Source organism: Rhinoderma darwinii, chromosome 12, assembly GCF_050947455.1.
Source record: "Rhinoderma darwinii isolate aRhiDar2 chromosome 12, aRhiDar2.hap1, whole genome shotgun sequence".
In the NCBI taxonomy this organism is placed as follows: domain Eukaryota; kingdom Metazoa; phylum Chordata; class Amphibia; order Anura; family Rhinodermatidae; genus Rhinoderma; species Rhinoderma darwinii.
The window spans coordinates 27,391,635-27,410,241 of NC_134698.1; the positions used below are offsets into that span (position 1 = coordinate 27,391,635).

An 18,607-nucleotide genomic window follows, 5' to 3' on the forward strand; every position below is an offset into this window, starting at 1 on the left:
AAGGAGAAAATGCACCCCAACATTTGTAAAGCAATTTCTCCCGAGTACGGCTATACCCCACGTGTGATCATAAATGGTTTTTCATTAGAAAGTAATTAACCCTTTCTGGACTGATCCATTTTTTTCTTTTCCTTCTTAGTTTTTTCCTCCCCGCGTTCCAAGAGCCACAACTTTTTTATTTTTCAGTCAATAGAGCGGTATGAGGGCTTATTTATTGAGGGACGAGCGGTCGTTTTTATTGGTGCAACTTTTTGGTACATACAACTTTTTGAGCACTTTTTATTACATTTTTAGGTAGAGCCAAGGTGACCAAAAAAACAGCGATTTTGGCGTTCTAAATTCTTTATTTTTCACGTGAGACGCTCCATACATCACCCCCCACACTAAGACATGCTATGTCATGGTGCGCGCAGGGGTTAATGCGCAGCGCATGGTGCGGAGTGAAAATTACAATTTTCCACTCATATGCCATTTTAGTGCACTATATGTTATGCCCAGTTTGTGCCACTGAAGACAAATAACTCAAAATATTAACCGGGTTCTCCCGGGTATGGCGATGCCATATCTGTGGACGTAAATTGGTGTTTAGGCACGCTGCAGGGCTCAGAAGGGAGGGACACCATTTGGCTTTTGGGGCGCAGATGTAGCTTGATAGTTGTTCTGTTTGGGGTTTTACTGGTGTTTCAGTTTATAATGTGGGGGCATATGTAATCTGTGCGGGGTACATCAGGGTACATGTTATCTGTGCGGGGTACATCAGGGTATATGTAATCTGTGCGGGGTACATCAGGGTACATGTTATCTGTGCGGGGTACATCAGGGTACATGTTATCTGTGCGGGGTACATCAGGGTATATGTAATCTGTGCGGGGTACATCAGGGTATATGTAATCTGTGCGGGGTACATCAGGGTATATGTAATCTGTGCGGGGTACATCAGGGTATATGTAATCTGTGCGGAGTACATCAGGGTACATGTTATCTGTGCGGAGTACATCAGGGTACATGTTATCTGTGCGGAGTACATCAGGGTACATGTTATCTGTGCGGGGTACATCAGGGTATATGTAATCTGTGCGGGGTACATCAGGGTATATGTAATCTGTGCGGAGTACATCAGGGTATATGTAATATGTGAGGAGCACATCAGGGTATATGTAATATGTGAGGAGCACATCAGGGTACATGTTATCTGTGCGGAGTACATCAGGGTACATGTTATCTGTGCGGGGTACATCAGGGTACATGTTATCTGTGCGGGGTACATCAGGGTACATGTTATCTGTGCGGGGTACATCAGGGTACATGTTATCTGTGCGGGGTACATCAGGGTACATGTTATCTGTGCGGGGTACATCAGGGTACATGTTATCTGTGCGGGGTACATCAGGGTACATGTTATCTGTGCGGGGTACATCAGGGTACATGTTATCTGTGCGGGGTACATCAGGGTATAATAAGAGGGTATAATAATGCAGTAAATAAATAATCATCCGCAGATATGTGACCGGTGTCGCACTGATAAATGGCACCCGATCTTATCTGCTTTTGGAACACTGCACATTTTGCATCGCCATATTCTGAGAGCCAGAACTGTTTTATTTTTTCTCCACCGGAGCCGTGTGAGGGTTTATTAGTTGCGGGACAATCTGTAGTTTTCATTGGTACCATTTTGGGGTACCAGAAATTTTTTTGATCACGTTTTATTCCATTTTTTGGCAAGCAAGGTGACCAAAAACCATCAATTCTGACAATGTTTTTTATTTGTTTTTTTTATGGCCTTCACCCTGGGCTATAAATGACCATTATACTTTATTCTGCGGGTCGATACGATTACGGCGATACCAGATGTATATAATTTTTTTATGTTTTGCAGCGTTTGTGCAATAAAATCACTTATTTATAAAATAAATAAATTTTTGTGTCACCATATTCTTAGAGCCATAACGTTTTTATTTTTCAGTCAAAAAAGCGGTGTAAGGGCTTGTTTTTTGCGGGACGGGATGTAGTTTGTATTGGTACCATTTTGGCGTACATGCGACTTTTTGATCACTTTTTATTGTATATTTTGTGAGGGTTGGTAACCAAAAAATTGTGATTCGGGCACTGTTTTTCGTTTATTTTTTTCGCGGTGTTCACCGTGCGGGAAAAATAATATTACAGTTTTATAGTTGGGGTCGTTACGAACGCGGCGATACCAAATATGTGTACTTTTTTTAACGTGTTAATTTTTTTCCCTATAATAAAAGTCTTATTATAGGAAAAAAAGCATTCTTTGTTTATGTCACTTCTAACTTTGATTTTTACACTTTTTCAAAACATTTTTATTATCTTTTTTTAACTTTTTTTACTTGTCCCACTAGGGGACACTTAGACTTGCAGCTCTGATCGCTGCTGGAACACATTACACTACACACGTAGTGTAATGTGTTGTAACTGTCATTGTGACGTAACTGTCACACTGACAGGAAGCAGAGGAGGAACGGCCGGAGGCTGATCCTCCGAGGCTTCCGTACATGGCAACCCGGAGGTCATTGTCTGGCCTCTGGTTGCCATGATAAGGATCGCCAGCCCCCGCAAATACATGTGGGGGGCTGCCGATCCGCTGTAAACCTCTTCGATGTGGTGATCGCAATCGACCACCGCATCGAAGGGGTTAATTGCCGATTTCAGCGGTGACAGGCCGCTGATCGGCAACGGGGAGAGCAGGGCTGACACCCTGCACAGTTAACCGCCGCTGCGGTGTAGCGCCGCGCGGCGGTTAACTTTTAAAGCGCGGACGTAACTGTACGCCCAGGTGCGCGAAGTTACTGCTTATCTGGACGTACAGTTACGCCAAGGTGCGGGAAGGGGTTAATAATAAATGACTGATAAGGGAAAAAGGGGGATTTTTACTTTTAAAACTTTTATTTTCTTATTTTTACACATCTTTTTCACTTTATTACTTTGTCCCACTAGGGGACATGAGGGCAGGAATCCCTGATCGCTATTCTAATACACTGCACTACATGCGTAGTGCAGTGTATTAGAGCTGTCAGCTACTCACTGACAGCAAGCATAGTGGGTCCTGACGTTGTCAGGACCCACTAGGCTTCCGTCGATGGCAGAGCCGGCCGCCATTGTTTGGTGTCCGGTTGCCATAGTTACAATCGCCGGCCGCTATCGTGTAGCACGTCGGCGATTGTAGCTTAACCCCTAAAAAGCCGTGATCGCTATTGAACACGGCTTTTCAGGGGTTAATCAGCGGGGACACAGCGATCGGTCCCCGCTGTAGGAGCTGTGACGGCTGCTCTACGAGACAGCAGCGTCACAGCTCCTGTATGTGTCGGGAGGACGGCCGTTACTCCCGTGACGTACTATTCCGTCATGGAGCGCGAACGGGGTGGTTTCCATGACGGAATAGTACGTCACTGAGCGTTAAGGGGTTAAATCCTGTGAAACACCGAAAGGGTTAACAAAATTCCAAAAAGCCTCCTGACAGATAGATAGTGATATATTCTGCAGATTATTACACCACTGACCTCTCTGGAAATCTGCAGAACATTGCTCCTCTACCTCCTGACAGATACATAGTGATATAGTCTGCAGATTATTACACCACTGACTTCTCTAGAGATCTGCAGAACATTGCTCCTCTACCTCCTGAGATACATAGTGATATATCCTGCAGATTATTACACCACTGACCTCTATGGAGATCTGCAGAACATTACTCCTCTACCTCCTGACAGATACATAGTGATATATTCTGCAGATTATTACACCACTGAGCTCTCTAGAGATCTGCAGAACATTTCTCCTCTACCTCCTGACAGATATATAGTGATATATCCTGCAGATTATTACACCACTGACAACTCTGGAGAACTGCAGAACATTACTCCTCTACCTCCTGACAGATACATAGTGATATAGTCTGCAGATTATTACACCACTGACCTCTCTAGAGATCTGCAGAACATTGCTCCTCTACCTCCTGACAGATACATAGTGATATATTCTGCAGATTATTACACCACTAACCTCTCTAGAGATCTGCAGAACATTGCTCCTCAACCCCCTGACAGATACATAGTGATATATTCTGCAGATTATTACACCACTGACCTCTCTGGAAATCAGCAGAACATTGCTCCTCTACCTCCTGACAGATACATAGTGATATAGTCTGCAGATTATTACACCACTAACCTCTCTAGAGATCTGCAGAACATTGCTCCTCAACCCCCTGACAGATACATAGTGATATATTCTGCAGATTATTACACCACTGACCTCTCTGGAGATCTGCAGAACATTACTCCTCTAGCTCCTGACAGATACATAGTGATATATTCTGCAGATTATTACACCACTAACCTCTCTAGAGATCTGCAGAACATTACTCCTCTACCTCCTGACAGATACATAGTGATATATTCTGCAGATTATTACACCACTGACCTCTCTAGAGATCTGCAGAACATTGCTCCTCAACCCCCTGACAGATACATAGTGATATATTCTGCAGATTATTACACCACTGACCTCTCTGGAGATCAGCAGAACATTACTCCTCTACCTCCTGACAGATACATAGTGATATATTCTGCAGATTATTACACCACTGACCTCTCTGGAGATCTGCAGAACATTGCTCCTCTACCTCCTGACAGATAGATAGTGATATATTCTGCAGATTATTACACCACTGACCTCTCTGGAGATCTGCAGAACATTGCTCCTCTTCCTCCTGACAGATACATAGTGATATATTCTGCAGATTATTACACCACTGACCTCTCTAGAGATCTGCAGAACATTGCTCTTCTACCTCCTGACAGATACATAGTGATATAGTCTGCAGATTATTACACCACTGACCTCTCTAGAGATCTGCAGAACATTGCTCTGTTCTCTCTACCTCCTGACAGATAGATTGTGATATATTCTGCAGATTATTACACCACTGACCTATTAAGAGATCTGCAGAACATTGCTCCTTTAGCTCCTGACAGATACATAGTGATATATTCTGCAGATTATTACACCATTGACCTCTCTAGAGATCTGCAGAACATTGCTCCTCTACCTCCTGACAGATACATAGTGATATATCCTGCAGATTATTACACCACTGACAACTCTGGAGAACTGCAGAACATTACTCCTCTACCTCCTGACAGATACATAGCGATATAGTCTGCAGATTATTACACCACTGACCTCTCTAGAGATCTGCAGAACATTGCTCTGTTCTCTCTACCTCCTGACAGATATATAGTGATATATTCTGCAGATTATTACACAACTGACCTCTCTGGAGATCTGCAGAACATTAGTCCTCTACCTCCTGACAGATACATAGTGATGTATTCTGCAGATTATTACACCACTGACCTCTCTAGAGATCTGCAGAACATTGCTCCTCTACCTCCTGACAGATACATAGTGATATATTCTGCAGATTATTACACCACTGACCTCTCTAGAGATCTGCAGAACATTGCTCCTCTACCTCCTGACAGATACATAGTGATATATTCTGCAGATTATTACACCACTGACCTCTCGAGAGATCTGCAGAACATTACTCCTCTTCCTCCTGACAGATACATAGTGGTATAGTCTGCAGATTATTACACCACTGACCTCTCTGGAGATCTGCAGAACATTACTCCTCTACCTCCTGACAGATACATAGTGATATATTCTGCAGATTATTACACCACTGACCTCTCTGGAGATCTGCAGAACATTGCTCTGTCCTCTCTAGCTCCTGACACATACATAGTGATATATTCTGCAGATTATTACACCACTGACCTCTCTGGAGATCTGCAGAACATTGCTCCTCTACCTCCTGACAGATAGATAGTGATATATTCTGCAGATTATTACACCACTGACCTCTCTGGAGATCTGCAGAACATTGCTCCTCTACCTCCTGACAGATAGATTGTGATATATTCTGCAGATTATTACACCATTGACCTCTCTAGAGATCTGCCGAACATTGCTCCTCTACCTCCTGACAGATAGATAGTGATATATTCTGCAGATTATTACACCACTGACCTCTCTGGAGATCTGCAGAACATTGCTCCTCTACCTCCTGACAGATACATAGTGATATATTCTGCAGATTATTACACCACTGACAACTCTGGAGAACTGCAGAACATTGCTCCTCTACCTCCTGACAGATACATAGTGGTATAGTCTGCAGATTATTACACCACTGACCTCTCTGGAGATCTGCAGAACATTACTCCTCTACCTCCTGACAGATACATAGTGATATATTCTGCAGATTATTACACCTCTGACCTCTCTGGAGATCTGCAGAACATTGCTCCTCTACCTCCTGACAGATAGAAAGTGATATATTCTGCAGATTATTACACCACTGACCTCTCTGGAGATCTGCAGAACATTGCTCTCTCCTCTCTACCGCCTGACAGATACATAGTGATATATTCTGCAGATTATTACACCACTGACCTCTCTAGAGATCTGCAGAACATTGCTCCTCTACCTCCTGACAGATACATAGTGATATATTCTGCAGATTATTACACCACTGACCTCTCTAGAGATCTGCAGAATATTGCTCTGTCCTCTCTACCTCCTGATAGATACTTATTGATATATTCTGCAGATTATTGCACCTATGAATTTTCCACACCCTTATGATCCCTGTAGATAAAAGGCTCCCGGGATAAATTCCCCAATATATATATGAAAACACTGAAAATTGTAAAGAAAATATATGTTTATTCCAGAATCCAGTAGAATTGCTGTGCGGTTTTCTTCGGCCCTTTAACATGTGATGATCTGTGACATGAAGAAGAGGAGGGTCCTTCTTCACACGTGGATATGGCCGCCAGTCCACCCTTACACAGCTCAGTCCTGGATCATAAGAGAGCGTAAAACATTTTTTCCATTTTTTCACAGTTGTATTCTAGAAAAGAAAAATAAATTCTGAATTAGCCCAAAAATTCACAAAACCTTCACCACAAGGATATGAAGACGGAGCAGAAGACGTCGGACTTACCGGATCTCGCTTCTGTTCTGCACGTCACTGGTTCTCAGCGCTGGGGAGTCTTCATGGCAAATTCAGATGGTTTAGGTGGTAAAGACCACCATGTTGGGGCGACAAAAGATGGTGAATGGGCCACAGATGTAACTGGGCAACAGATGGAACTGAACAGGCCTCTTTCTCTCCCGGGGGTTCGGGGCCCTGATGGTAAATGGGCCCCAAGTGGCTGATGGAATTAAAATGGCCACTTTCTCTTCCGGGGGTTTGAGGCCCTGGTAGTATCAGTAACCCCTGAAAGGTCCTCCATCTCCACATCCTCTGGAAGTTTGCGTCCGCGAACTTCCTTTTTGTCTTTCTCATCCTCCATATCCTCCATCTCTATATCATCAGGAAACTGGCGTCCGCCAACCTCCATTTTCTCGTCCTCCTCCACGTCCTCCATCTCTAGATCCTCGGGAAATTGACGTCCGCCAACCTCCATTTTCTCTACAATCCTCATCTTGAAAAACGTCTTCACTATCCTCCTCTTCTTCAAAGACACCTTCATGATGAGAGCCAGCAAGAGAAACCGACACCGTGGTCAATGTGTGACCCCAATTTATAGACTTGATGATGTCATAAGATGTTTACACATCCAGATTAAGAAGTGTAGAGAAATAGAATCTGCCCACATTCTAGATGACATCACAAGAAGCGTATCTCAGTGAACCGGTGGCCATATAAAACGTAATATGGTACAAGAATACAGACAGTAGGGTCACACTACACCCTCTGGGGAAGTTTCTATCATCTCAAAGAATTCTCAAATCAATGTGGTCAATTCCACTGGCTTTCTTAAACGTAATCGCACCCATAAAACGTACAACACGGGCATTTACATATACAGTAAAAATGAAACAAAACCATTTTTTTCATAAAAAGTGGGTTTTATTTTGTACAAGTGGGAAAAAAAATACACATATATGGTATCACCACGATCGTAACGACCAGAGCAATAAAGTTAACACAGTATTTAAACAGCATGGTGTCGAAGAAACCCCTTCCAGGTAGCCCCTTTTGGGATGGGTGCTCTAATGGGCTCCCTCTGCTTTGTCAGGTGGTATTCAAATATGGTAATTGAAGTATCAGCAGTGCACCGGGAGATCAATAAAGACAATAGCAATCTGTTGTCTCAATCAATATTCTCATTTATTATCAAGATACATAGGTTAATATACCCTCAGGGCGTACCCTCTAACCAGGGTGTTACCTCTCATGGAACAACCAATCATAACATTTTACACGTAGACTGAAAATACGTCATAGGGTACCTTCCCACTGAGGTCACGTGATCTTTCTAACACCTGCAAATCCTGGCCTACAAACAATAGAAATGTAGGAGGTTTTCATAAGTGTATGTGGTGACTTCATATATGTGTGTGAAATACTGAGATAAAGAATTAATTGGAAATATGATGATTATTTCAGGTCTAGGCGTTCTGCCAGACTCCTATCTACCAGTATTGAAGGCCACGAAAAAGAACACAAAGTAATAACTTATTCCCTTGTGATTCAAGCAGTAACAGAAAGAGATCATTACAAAATGGAGAATACATATCTTCATAATCCGGCATCCTGCTTGATAATTCATAGTGTAGTTTAATACAGAGAACATAAGCAATTTGACCATCCATCACAAACCCCCCTTTTTCTCATATTAAAATACAGAGATTAAAAATTATCTGATTATAAACCTCAAACAAAATAGTGAATAGGGCCACTACTAGTAATATAATGCGATCACCAAGTTCAGGTTTGGGTATAGGGTCCCGTCAGTGCGTTGACAAGTCCCGTAGTTGCTCGTCTGCACGGCTGCTTGGATTTGTTGTCAATATTTGTTATGGTGATAACAATAACAACATGCCCTGTATAAAAGTCCTAACATGTATATAAGATATAAATGGCAAAGCTTTAATAAATGAACACACTTAGTGTTACATGGGGGGGTGTTCACGCATTCACCAGGTTCTGGCCTTGTGCATAAAATCCCTGTGACATAGGGTATTGTTGATTAAAAGGTTTCGGCTTATGATAGACAATTTTCTTAGCCTTCTTACATAGCATAGGTATCAGACATGCTACTAATCTAACAAAAACGTATATAATCAATATTATGAGTAATATATGTAAAGCGCCTTGCATGAGTCCTGCAGCCCATCCCCCAATGCCTCTGAACCATGAGTCCTGCAGCCCATCCCCCAATGCCTCTGAACCATGAGGCCGGGTTCAGCCATGACAACCAGTCTGGCCAATCTAGGTTCCAATCTTCTTCAGAATTGGCTTTCCTAAATTCCTCCTTTAATTGCTGTGCTTGTTCAATATCATGTTTAATCTGTACTGTCCCTTGGGGATCTATATAATGACAGCATGCAGGACCCACTATCTGGCACATACCCCCTTGACTTGCAGTTAAGTAATCTAGTACAAGTGTATGTTGGTTAGTAACAGTAATAAGCTGTCGGGTAAGTACTGAAGATACATTTAAAGCATCAAATGTTAATTCGGTAATATTGTCAAACAACTCTGCTAGTTTTTCTATGTTATGTGCATTTCTAATTGGTCCTCCAAAGATGGATAGAGCATATCCTAACTTGGTGTGCCAAGGTAAGTGTACCAATGGGTGGGCTTTTTGCTTTCCCGCCCTTTTGTACAGCATATGTTTTGGTACTTTATCATAAGGAAGTGCATCCTTGTCCCATGTCCAGGTAGCAGACTGTAACCTAGCTAGGGTACAGGTACCTGTGGTAGTCTGCGGGATCCATTTATATGCATTATGTCCGCACACTATATATATATCATGGGGAAGGTCAAACCATTGCATACTTCCTAGGGTTAACATATGAGCAAAATGAACTAAGGGAAAAGACTGCTGTAATACACACCAAGGACAATTTGTTCCCAAAGAGCCATGGTATACTCCTGTGCATCCACAATACATAGTGTCATTCCCTTGTAAGTCTGTTTCTTCCATATACCCTGGATAACGTTTACAATCAGTCTTACTTCCTGAAGGGAAGAAATGGCCGTATTCCCAACTACCATTATGTATGTACCGTTCTACCAGACTTGGTCTAAATACATCTGAGGTCTGTTGGGTTTTATTGAAGCTTATCTTTATGCCTTTTATGGGGATCTCACCTAGTGTCAGTGTTTTAGTGACATTTTTAGGGACCCATTTTCCATTTTCCTTTTGTGTGAGAATCAGTGCCTTACCAGGTATCAGGGTTAGATTTACCTGCCACCAGGGATCCTCCATCCATCCTGCTATGGGTAAGGGCACACTGGTATTAGACCATGTATACCTTTTTGTGTTATCCTTTACCTTTGAGGGATCCCAACATATAGTGTTAAGAAGTTCTTTCTCACTAAGGGGCACAGCCATGTATGGCATGGATTTTGAACTTATAGGACTGTGTTTGCATATCCAACAATCAGATAAGTTTGTTAATGCTGTTATAATTTGATGATGTTTTATGAATTTATTGTCCACTTCCTCCTTGAGAACTTGAGTCATCGTCCCCACGAGGGGCAACATCAACACCAACCCTGCCAAGGGCAACATCATCGATCGAGGCGACGTCATCTGGGCTGATAACCTTTTTGCAATGGCTTGCATGTATCCAATTGGCTCGTCCTTGGAGCTTCACTGATGTGGCGGTGACCAGCTGTACTTCTACTGGTTGGCTGTACCTTGGAGCTTCACTGATGTGGCGGTGACCAGCTGTATTTCTACTGGTTGGCTGTACCTTGGAGCTTCACTGATGTGGCGGTGACCAGCTATACTTCTACTGGTTGGCTGTACCTTGGAGCTTCACTGATGTGGCGGTGACCAGCTGTACTTCTACTGGTTGGCTGTACCTTGGAGCTTCACTGATGTGGCGGTGACCAGCTGTACTTCTACTGTTTGGCTGTACCTTGGAGCTTCACTGATGTGGCGGTGACCAGCTGTACTTCTACTGGTTGGCTGTACCTTGGAGCTTCACTGATGTGGCGGTGACCAGCTGTACTTCTACTGGTTGGCTGTACCTTGGTTCCAGACTGCTCCTGTTGTGTATCTTTGTTACCACCCAGTCTCCAGGTTGTAGTGAGTGGGTACCTGAAAGAAAGTTTGGATCTGGAATAGAAGAAAGGATTAGTTTATGTGTCCTCTCCAGTTGTTTGTGTAGGGCAGCCAAGTATGTGGTCATATTGTCATAATGCTTTTGTAACTGCTGAGGAAAATACAGTCCTGTCTTTGGCATATTTCCAAACAATATTTTATATGGAGAAAGTTTATCCTTCCCTCTTGGCGTGGTTCTTACAGAGTATAAAGCCAGGGGTAGACATTGTGTCCACGGTAAAGAAGTTTCATTCATGGCCTTCTGCATTTTTAATTTCAAAGTTCCATTTAGTCTTTCTACCTTACCACTGCTTTGTGGGTGATCGGGAGTATGAAATGCTTGTTCTATCCCAAGGCTTTTTAATATGTTCCTCAATAGTTCTTGGGTAAAGTGAGTACCTCTGTCACTTTCAATTGTCTCTGGTACTCCATAGCGGCACACGACCTCAGCTATCGGTGTCTTTGCTGTGGTATCTGCATTTGCTTTAGCCACTGGAAAAGCTTCTGGCCATCCTGAAAATAAATCAGTGCAAACAAGTACATATTGGTACATTCCCACCTTAGGTAGTTGTATGTAGTCCACCTGTAATCGCTGAAAGGGGTAGTAGGACTTAGGAGTGTGTTTAGCTGGTGTTTTGGTGGTTTTACCAGGGTTGTGTTGTGCACATGTCATGCAGCCCTCTGTATATTTGGCTGCTGCATTTTGAAAACCTGGAGCATGCCATGTCTGTAACACTAGCTGGCTCAGTGCTCCCTTTGAACAGTGTGTTTTCCCATGGGCTAGGGCACACATCATTGGATACAGTGCTCTTGGTAGGCAAACCTTAGAATTAAGATGCCTCAACTGTCCTAGACCTATTGCTGCACCTCTCTCCTCCCATTCTGCTTGCTCTTGAGGGGGTGCTTGGTCCTGGAAAGCACGCAACAGGGTCTCTGTGATGGGTTGTAAAACAGGCTTCACAATCATCAGAGGGAGAGCAGCAGCGTCCTTTGCCGCTGCATCCGCAGCCTCATTCCCTTTTGATAGGAGATCACTGTTATTAGTGTGGGCCTGTACTTTGACTATAGCTGCTTGGTCTGGCATGTGCAGTGATTCTAAAAGTTCTTCTACTGCTTTTGCATTCTTTATAGGTTTACCTGCCGAGGTCAAGAACCCTCTGGCTCTCCATATTGTCCCAAAGTCATGTGCAACTCCAAAGGCATATCTGGAGTCAGTGTATATGTTGACACGCTGTCCCTTACCCAATTTAGCGAGTGCTTTTAGTTCTGCCTCCTGAGCTGAGCTGCTGGAGGGTAGGGACTGTTGTATGACGGCCTTACCATTGTGGACCACTGCATACCCGGTGAGGAAATGTCCTTTGTCTTTGCTCCAATATCGAGATCCATCTACAAAATACTCAGCATCAGGGTTAATCAGAGCAACATCAAATATACTGTTTATGCCGTTTGATTCCATATCCACTAGACTTTGACAGTCATGTTCATGTTCAAAATTAAATAGTTCATCATCAGTGGATAGTTGAAAAATAAGGGGGTGTCCATGTCCCTGTCCCCCCACTCCTCCCTCCTTTTGTTCAGAATCTAGGGGCAGGAGTGTAGCGGGATTCAGAACAACACAACGTTTGATAGTCACATTAGGGGACATAAGAGTAAGTTCAATTTTAGTAAGTCTTGCAACTGATAAGTGTTTTGTCTTGACTGTGTTCATCATTTCTTGCACTGCGTGTGGGACTTGCACAATAATGTCATGTTGGAGTACAATATCTGTTGCTTTATCAACTAAAGCTGCTGCTGCTGAGACAGCGCGTATACAGGTCGGGGATCCTAGTACAATGGGATCCAGAGTAAGGGAGTAATAAGCAAGAGGTCACATCTTGCCTCCATGATCTTGGGCTAATACTCCAGAGGCATGGCCTGCCTGTTCATGGCAGAACAGAGTAAATGGCTTATTGTAGTCAGGAAGTCCCAGTGCTGGCCTTGTAGTCAGGGAGTCCCAGTGCTGGCCTTGTAGTCAGGAAGTCCCAGTGCTGGCCTTGTAGTCAGGAAGTCCCAGTGCTGGCCTTGTAGTCAGGGAGTCCCAGTGCTGGCCTTGTAGTCAGTGACAGTTTCAGGGAGTGAAAATTGTCAATTGCCTCAGGTGACAGTACAAATGGGTCAGAGGTGAGACAGTCATATAATGGTTGCATCATAGCAGAGGCATCCCTGATCCAGGCTCTGCAGTACCCTATTAAACCCAGGAAAGTCCTCAATTGTTTAGGGTTTCTAGGGACTGGGTGTTTCTTTATGATTTCCAGCCTGTCAGGAGTTAAGTGTTTCATACCTTGGGAAATACAGTGACCAAGGAAAACAACTGTTTTGGCACATAATTGCAGCTTGTGCTTGCTCGCTTTACAGCCTACTTCTTCTAGGAACATTAATAGTGATTTAGAATCTGTTTCACTGTTCTCCAGACTCTCACTACAAAGTAACAAATCATCTACATATTGTAGTAGAACTGAGGACTGATTGGGGGGCTGCCAGGTGTCCAGAATATCTTTCATGGTACGTGAGAAGATATCAGGGGAGTTTGCGGCACCCTGTGGCAGCACTACCCAAGCATACTGTCTTCCCCTATGTGTAAATGCAAAATACTGCTGGCACTCTTTATCCAGCGGGATGGAGAAGAAAGCATTGGCTAAGTCTATAACTGTGAAATAGACTGCAGTGCCGGGGACCTGGTTGAGCAGGGTATGTGGGTTAGGCATTTGTGGTGTATTAATTATTGTCACAGCATTCACAGCCCGTAGGTCATGTACCATCCGTTACTGTACAGGTTGACCGGGCAGTGTCTTTTTCTTTACTGGGTAAAGAGGAGTGTTGAAAGGTGAGATTATGGGCACTATAAGATTGTTTTCCAGTAAGGAGTTAATATCCTTTTCTATAGCAGCGTCTTGCTGCGGACTCAGAGGATATTGCTTTATACATACAGGACGGTTCTGCATGTCTGGTTTTAAATTTACTTGTACAGGCGGCACATTTAAAACTCCTACATTCATCTTATCTTGTGCCCATAGTTTTTCTGGGATGTCTGCCAACCAAAGGGGAGGGGTACTGGGGGCTTTTTCAGTGTCCGGCATACTTGCCATACTAAGGAGTTTGCATAGCAGGGACTCTGGAATGGCAGAGGTTAATGTAGGTGTGCCAGAAGAAAAGTCCAATGCTGCTCCCAGGGCACTGAGTACATCTGTCCCCAATAAATTGTAGGGAGTGTGTGGTGACACTAACACACGGGAGACAATTGATTGTGTGTCATGTATATTCAGTCGCATTGGTTTTGTTAACTGTAACTGAAATGATGTTCCCTCCACCCCTTCACAATCTATATAGTCTGGTGATAGCAACTCTGCCGGTACATATTTGGTTTGTAATACAGTTCTGGCTGCCCCTGTGTCTACTAGAAAAGAGGTATTTTCCCCTGTGGGTAAAGTAACAGGCACCATCAATGATGGACCTGTCGGGGGGAGCACTGGGCAGAGGGAGACATCAGGGTTGCCAGTTTCCTATGCAGCAATCAAAGAATTGGGAGGCTCAACTGGACGGGAGGGACATCGGGCTGAATAATGACCCTTCTTATCACAATTCCAGCATGTAATCTGGCTAAGATCCCTTCTCTGGGTTCTCAAAGTGTCTTTTTGTTCCCTGCCTCTTCCTCTATAGCCCCCCTTTTGTTGCATCGGGGCGAGACGGGTTCTTTTAGCAGCTTCTTGTACTGCCGGCTTAAGACCGGACATAAAAGTTATTTTTAGTAGGCACAAGTCTTTTGCATCACCTTCTTCATACCCGTGATCTAACCACTGCTGCTGTAAAGTTGTGGCATAATCAGGGACTGACTGTTTAACATCTTGGGAAAATGACATAAAACTATCAGTTCGATCCTGTTGAGTAGCATCTACCCAGGGCTGCATAGCGTTCAGGTATTCTAGTCCTGATTGCTCATTGGTTTTATTTGCTGGTACGGGATTTGTAATAGCAGCTTGAATTTGATTTTTGAGCACTTCCCCTCCCTTTGTTTCTACCAGGCTCTCCATATCTGACCATGTAGCACGGTAAGCTAGATGTACTGCTCGCAGCTTTCTATGGAAAGCGCTGGGTGTTTTCCGTGGGTCTGGGAGTGTGCCACATACAGCTAGTAAATCAGCCGGGCTCCAGGGGCGATACACAGTGGCTTCATGTGACTGGATTTCCCCTACTGCCCCAGGTACTGGTTGCCCGTCTACATCTACTGGTTTTGGTCCCCTGTGTGTATGGATACTTGATACTAACGGAAACAATCTAGTGGGGTGCTGCATACCACAACTGACACAATATCCTGCAGTGAGGGGGTTCTGCTGCCCACAGTGTGGACATGTCCAGCAGCTGCCTTTCTTGCTATTTTCAGGATAAGGAGATGGCGCAGTTGCTGCTGTGGGGCTGTTTGGCAGTTGTAAAGGGGTTAACACATTAGTGAGGAGCTTTTCACTTAAAGGGTCATATAAATCATACATTATTCCATTATTTGCTTCCATACTCTTATGTTCTGTGTTACTCACTCTCTGTGCTACCTCATACCACATTTGGGCTTTTTCCACCATGTTATTGTCTTTCAACCATCCAACACAATTTGTCATAAATCTTTTCCAATCACATTCTGCTAACGTTCCATAGGACCCAACTCCCATCATTTTAAACATTCTTTTACAATCCTTCACAGCCTCAGATCCTTTTGCTCTTTCTACTATTTTGATGGCAGAGACCCATGTCTCAGGGCTGTCCCGCTTTTTTGTCTTACTATTTTCTGACCCCATGGTCAGAGGGCGTAGGGTAGTCTCCGGAAAACTCCCCAGCTCCAAACAGACAGGCCTTAGTCTGTTGACAGATATCTCAGACAATCTATCTTACAGTTTCAGAAAAACTATCAATATCAAAAGTTGTTCCTTCAGACTATTCTAGCAGTGGGATATCCTTTTCTCTGATCCCTCACTGTTTTGAACATCAAGAACAGACAAAATGCTGCCAATCCACAAATTGCAAGAGCAAATCCTTCAACACAATTTACATTCATGAACTTCCATTGATTCAAGCAGGAGTTGGTCACATTCATTTCAAACTTCTACAAACCCTTCGTCTCTTTCACTTATGCAGAACACTTGCTGCCGGGGTGTGTCTTTCGGTTCATAGAGCCCATGATGTAGCATATATCCCAAACTCTTTCCTCTAGCACTTTGCAATGGTTTCACATGCAAATTATATTTGGTAACATATATATATATTATCCTCCCCGCTCAGCCGTTCACTCTGTGGGTTGTAGTTTAGGGGCCTGTTATGTATGTTGGTGATTTCTTTAGGGGCTCTGGGTCTGAGCCAATACCAATGTTCTTCACTGTAATTACTACTACGACACAGGTGGCACCTGGGGTAAGTGTCAGGGTCATTCAATGAATACAGGATGTTATATTACAACGGTATTCAATCCAGCGGTCTGATGTTATACTACTACAGACTTAATTACTTGGATGTTATTTTACATCAAAGTGTATATGCCGGATTATCATGTGCTAGAAATCAGTCTATACTGATTCCCACCTTATGCCAGTCTGGCAATGCATACAACTGGTTTATGGACCCTTACACACAATATCACTGTTTGGCAGTGAATTTAGGAAAATATAAATGATTTTCTAATACAGTATTCAAAGTTTTCCCTATTGTACTGGGTAATGGTATTGAGTGCAAATTCAATATAGACACAATTGCTTCTCCTTGCACTGAGTGTATATCGTCTTCTATGAAGTGGATATTACTTCTGGGCTGGGAGCCATACAGTTTCAACAATTTGATATGTATGTCCTCTCACAGATGTATTCAACATCACACTACACACACATTCATCACACTTGTCACATACACCCCCATGTAAATCCATTTAACCACACTACCATCCTGACAAAGGACCTGATTATTACGGGACCCCTTTGTAGAGACTTACATATACAAAGTACATTTCCAGGGACTTAACAGAGTGGCTGAAACAAATGGTGTAACATAAAGTCTGTTACTTACCGATCGGTTTTGGTTTCAGTGACTCCCCATATCCTTCCAGATTAGTGGACTTTGCACAAAATTCTCATTAGGAGGTCCCGGGCTGTTCGGCACCATAACTGTCGAAGAAACCCCTTCCAGGTAGCACCTTTTGGGATGGGTGCTCTAATGGGCTCCCTCTGCTTTGTCAGGTGGTATTCAAATATGGTAATTGAAGTATCAGCAGTGCACCGGGAGATCAATAAAGACAATAGCAATCTGTCGTCTCAATCAATATTCTCATTTATTATCAAGATACATAGGTTAATATACCCTCAGGGCGTACCCTCTAACCAGGGTGTTACCTCTCATGGAACAACCAATCATAACATTTTACACGTAGACTGAAAATACGTCATAGGGTACCTTCCCACTGAGGTCACGTGATCTTTCTAACACCTGCAAATCCTGGCCTACAAACAATAGAAATGTAGGAGGTTTTCAAGGCTATGTGATGATTTCATATATGTGTGTGAAATACTGAGATAAAGAATTAATTGGAAATATAATGATTATTTCAGGTCTAGGCGTTCTGCCAGACTCCTATCTACCAGTATTGAAGGCCACGAAGAAGAACACAAAGTAATAACTTATTCCCTTGTGATTCAAGCAGTAACAGAAAGAGATCATTACAAAATGGAGAATACATATCTTCATAATCCGGCATCCTGCTTGATAATTCATAGTGTAATGTAATACAGAGAACATAAGCAATTTAACCATCCATCACACCTGAAAGCCCTCCAAAGGTTTTTAGGGTTCGCTAATTATTACAGACATTTTATCCAAAATTTTCCAGTAATTGCCAAACCCCTTACTGACCTCACCCGTAAAAGTTTTGATCTACTCCACTGGACTCTGGAGGCGGTCCGAGCCTTCGAGCTCCTTAAGGGGTGCTTTTCCTCTGCCTCGGTACTAATCCAACCGGATCAAACTCAACCCTTTATCGTGGAGGTGGGTTTTGGAGCAGTATTTTCCCATGGTCCTACTTCTCACACTCACCTCCGACCCTGTGCCTTCTTTTCCCATAAGTTATCTCCCACTGAGCAAAATTACGATGTGGGTAATCAGGAACTGCTTGCCATCAAATTGGCTTTGGAGGAATGGCGCCATTTTCTCGAAGGGGCAAGGCATCAGGTCACGGTCCTCACTGACCATAAAAATGTAGTCTTTCTACATTCAGTCAAGAGACTCAACCCTACACAGGCTAAATGGGCTCTATTTTTTTATTACCAGGTTCAATTTTGTTGTTACCTGCAGGCCTGGTTCAGTTCCATTTACTTTAATGGGAACGGGCTGTAATACCATATACCGCTTCTGAACAGGAGTGGCGCTAGGTTATAGTTCTGTGA

The 18,607-nt window shown here is 43.3% G+C and overlaps 1 protein-coding gene across 1 annotated transcript; it reads right to left on the reverse strand.

Moving 5' to 3' along the window:
• Positions 1-11,013: 11,013 nt before the first annotated feature.
• LOC142664429 (uncharacterized) lies at positions 11,014-12,987 on the reverse strand. Its single transcript, XM_075843497.1, has 2 exons — positions 11,559-12,987; positions 11,014-11,174 (listed from the first exon to the last, which is right to left on the reverse strand). Exons 1-2 carry the CDS (start codon positions 12,868-12,870, stop codon positions 11,014-11,016), a joined length of 1,473 nt encoding a protein of 490 aa, XP_075699612.1. The 5' UTR covers positions 12,871-12,987.
• Positions 12,988-18,607: the final 5,620 nt, after the last annotated feature.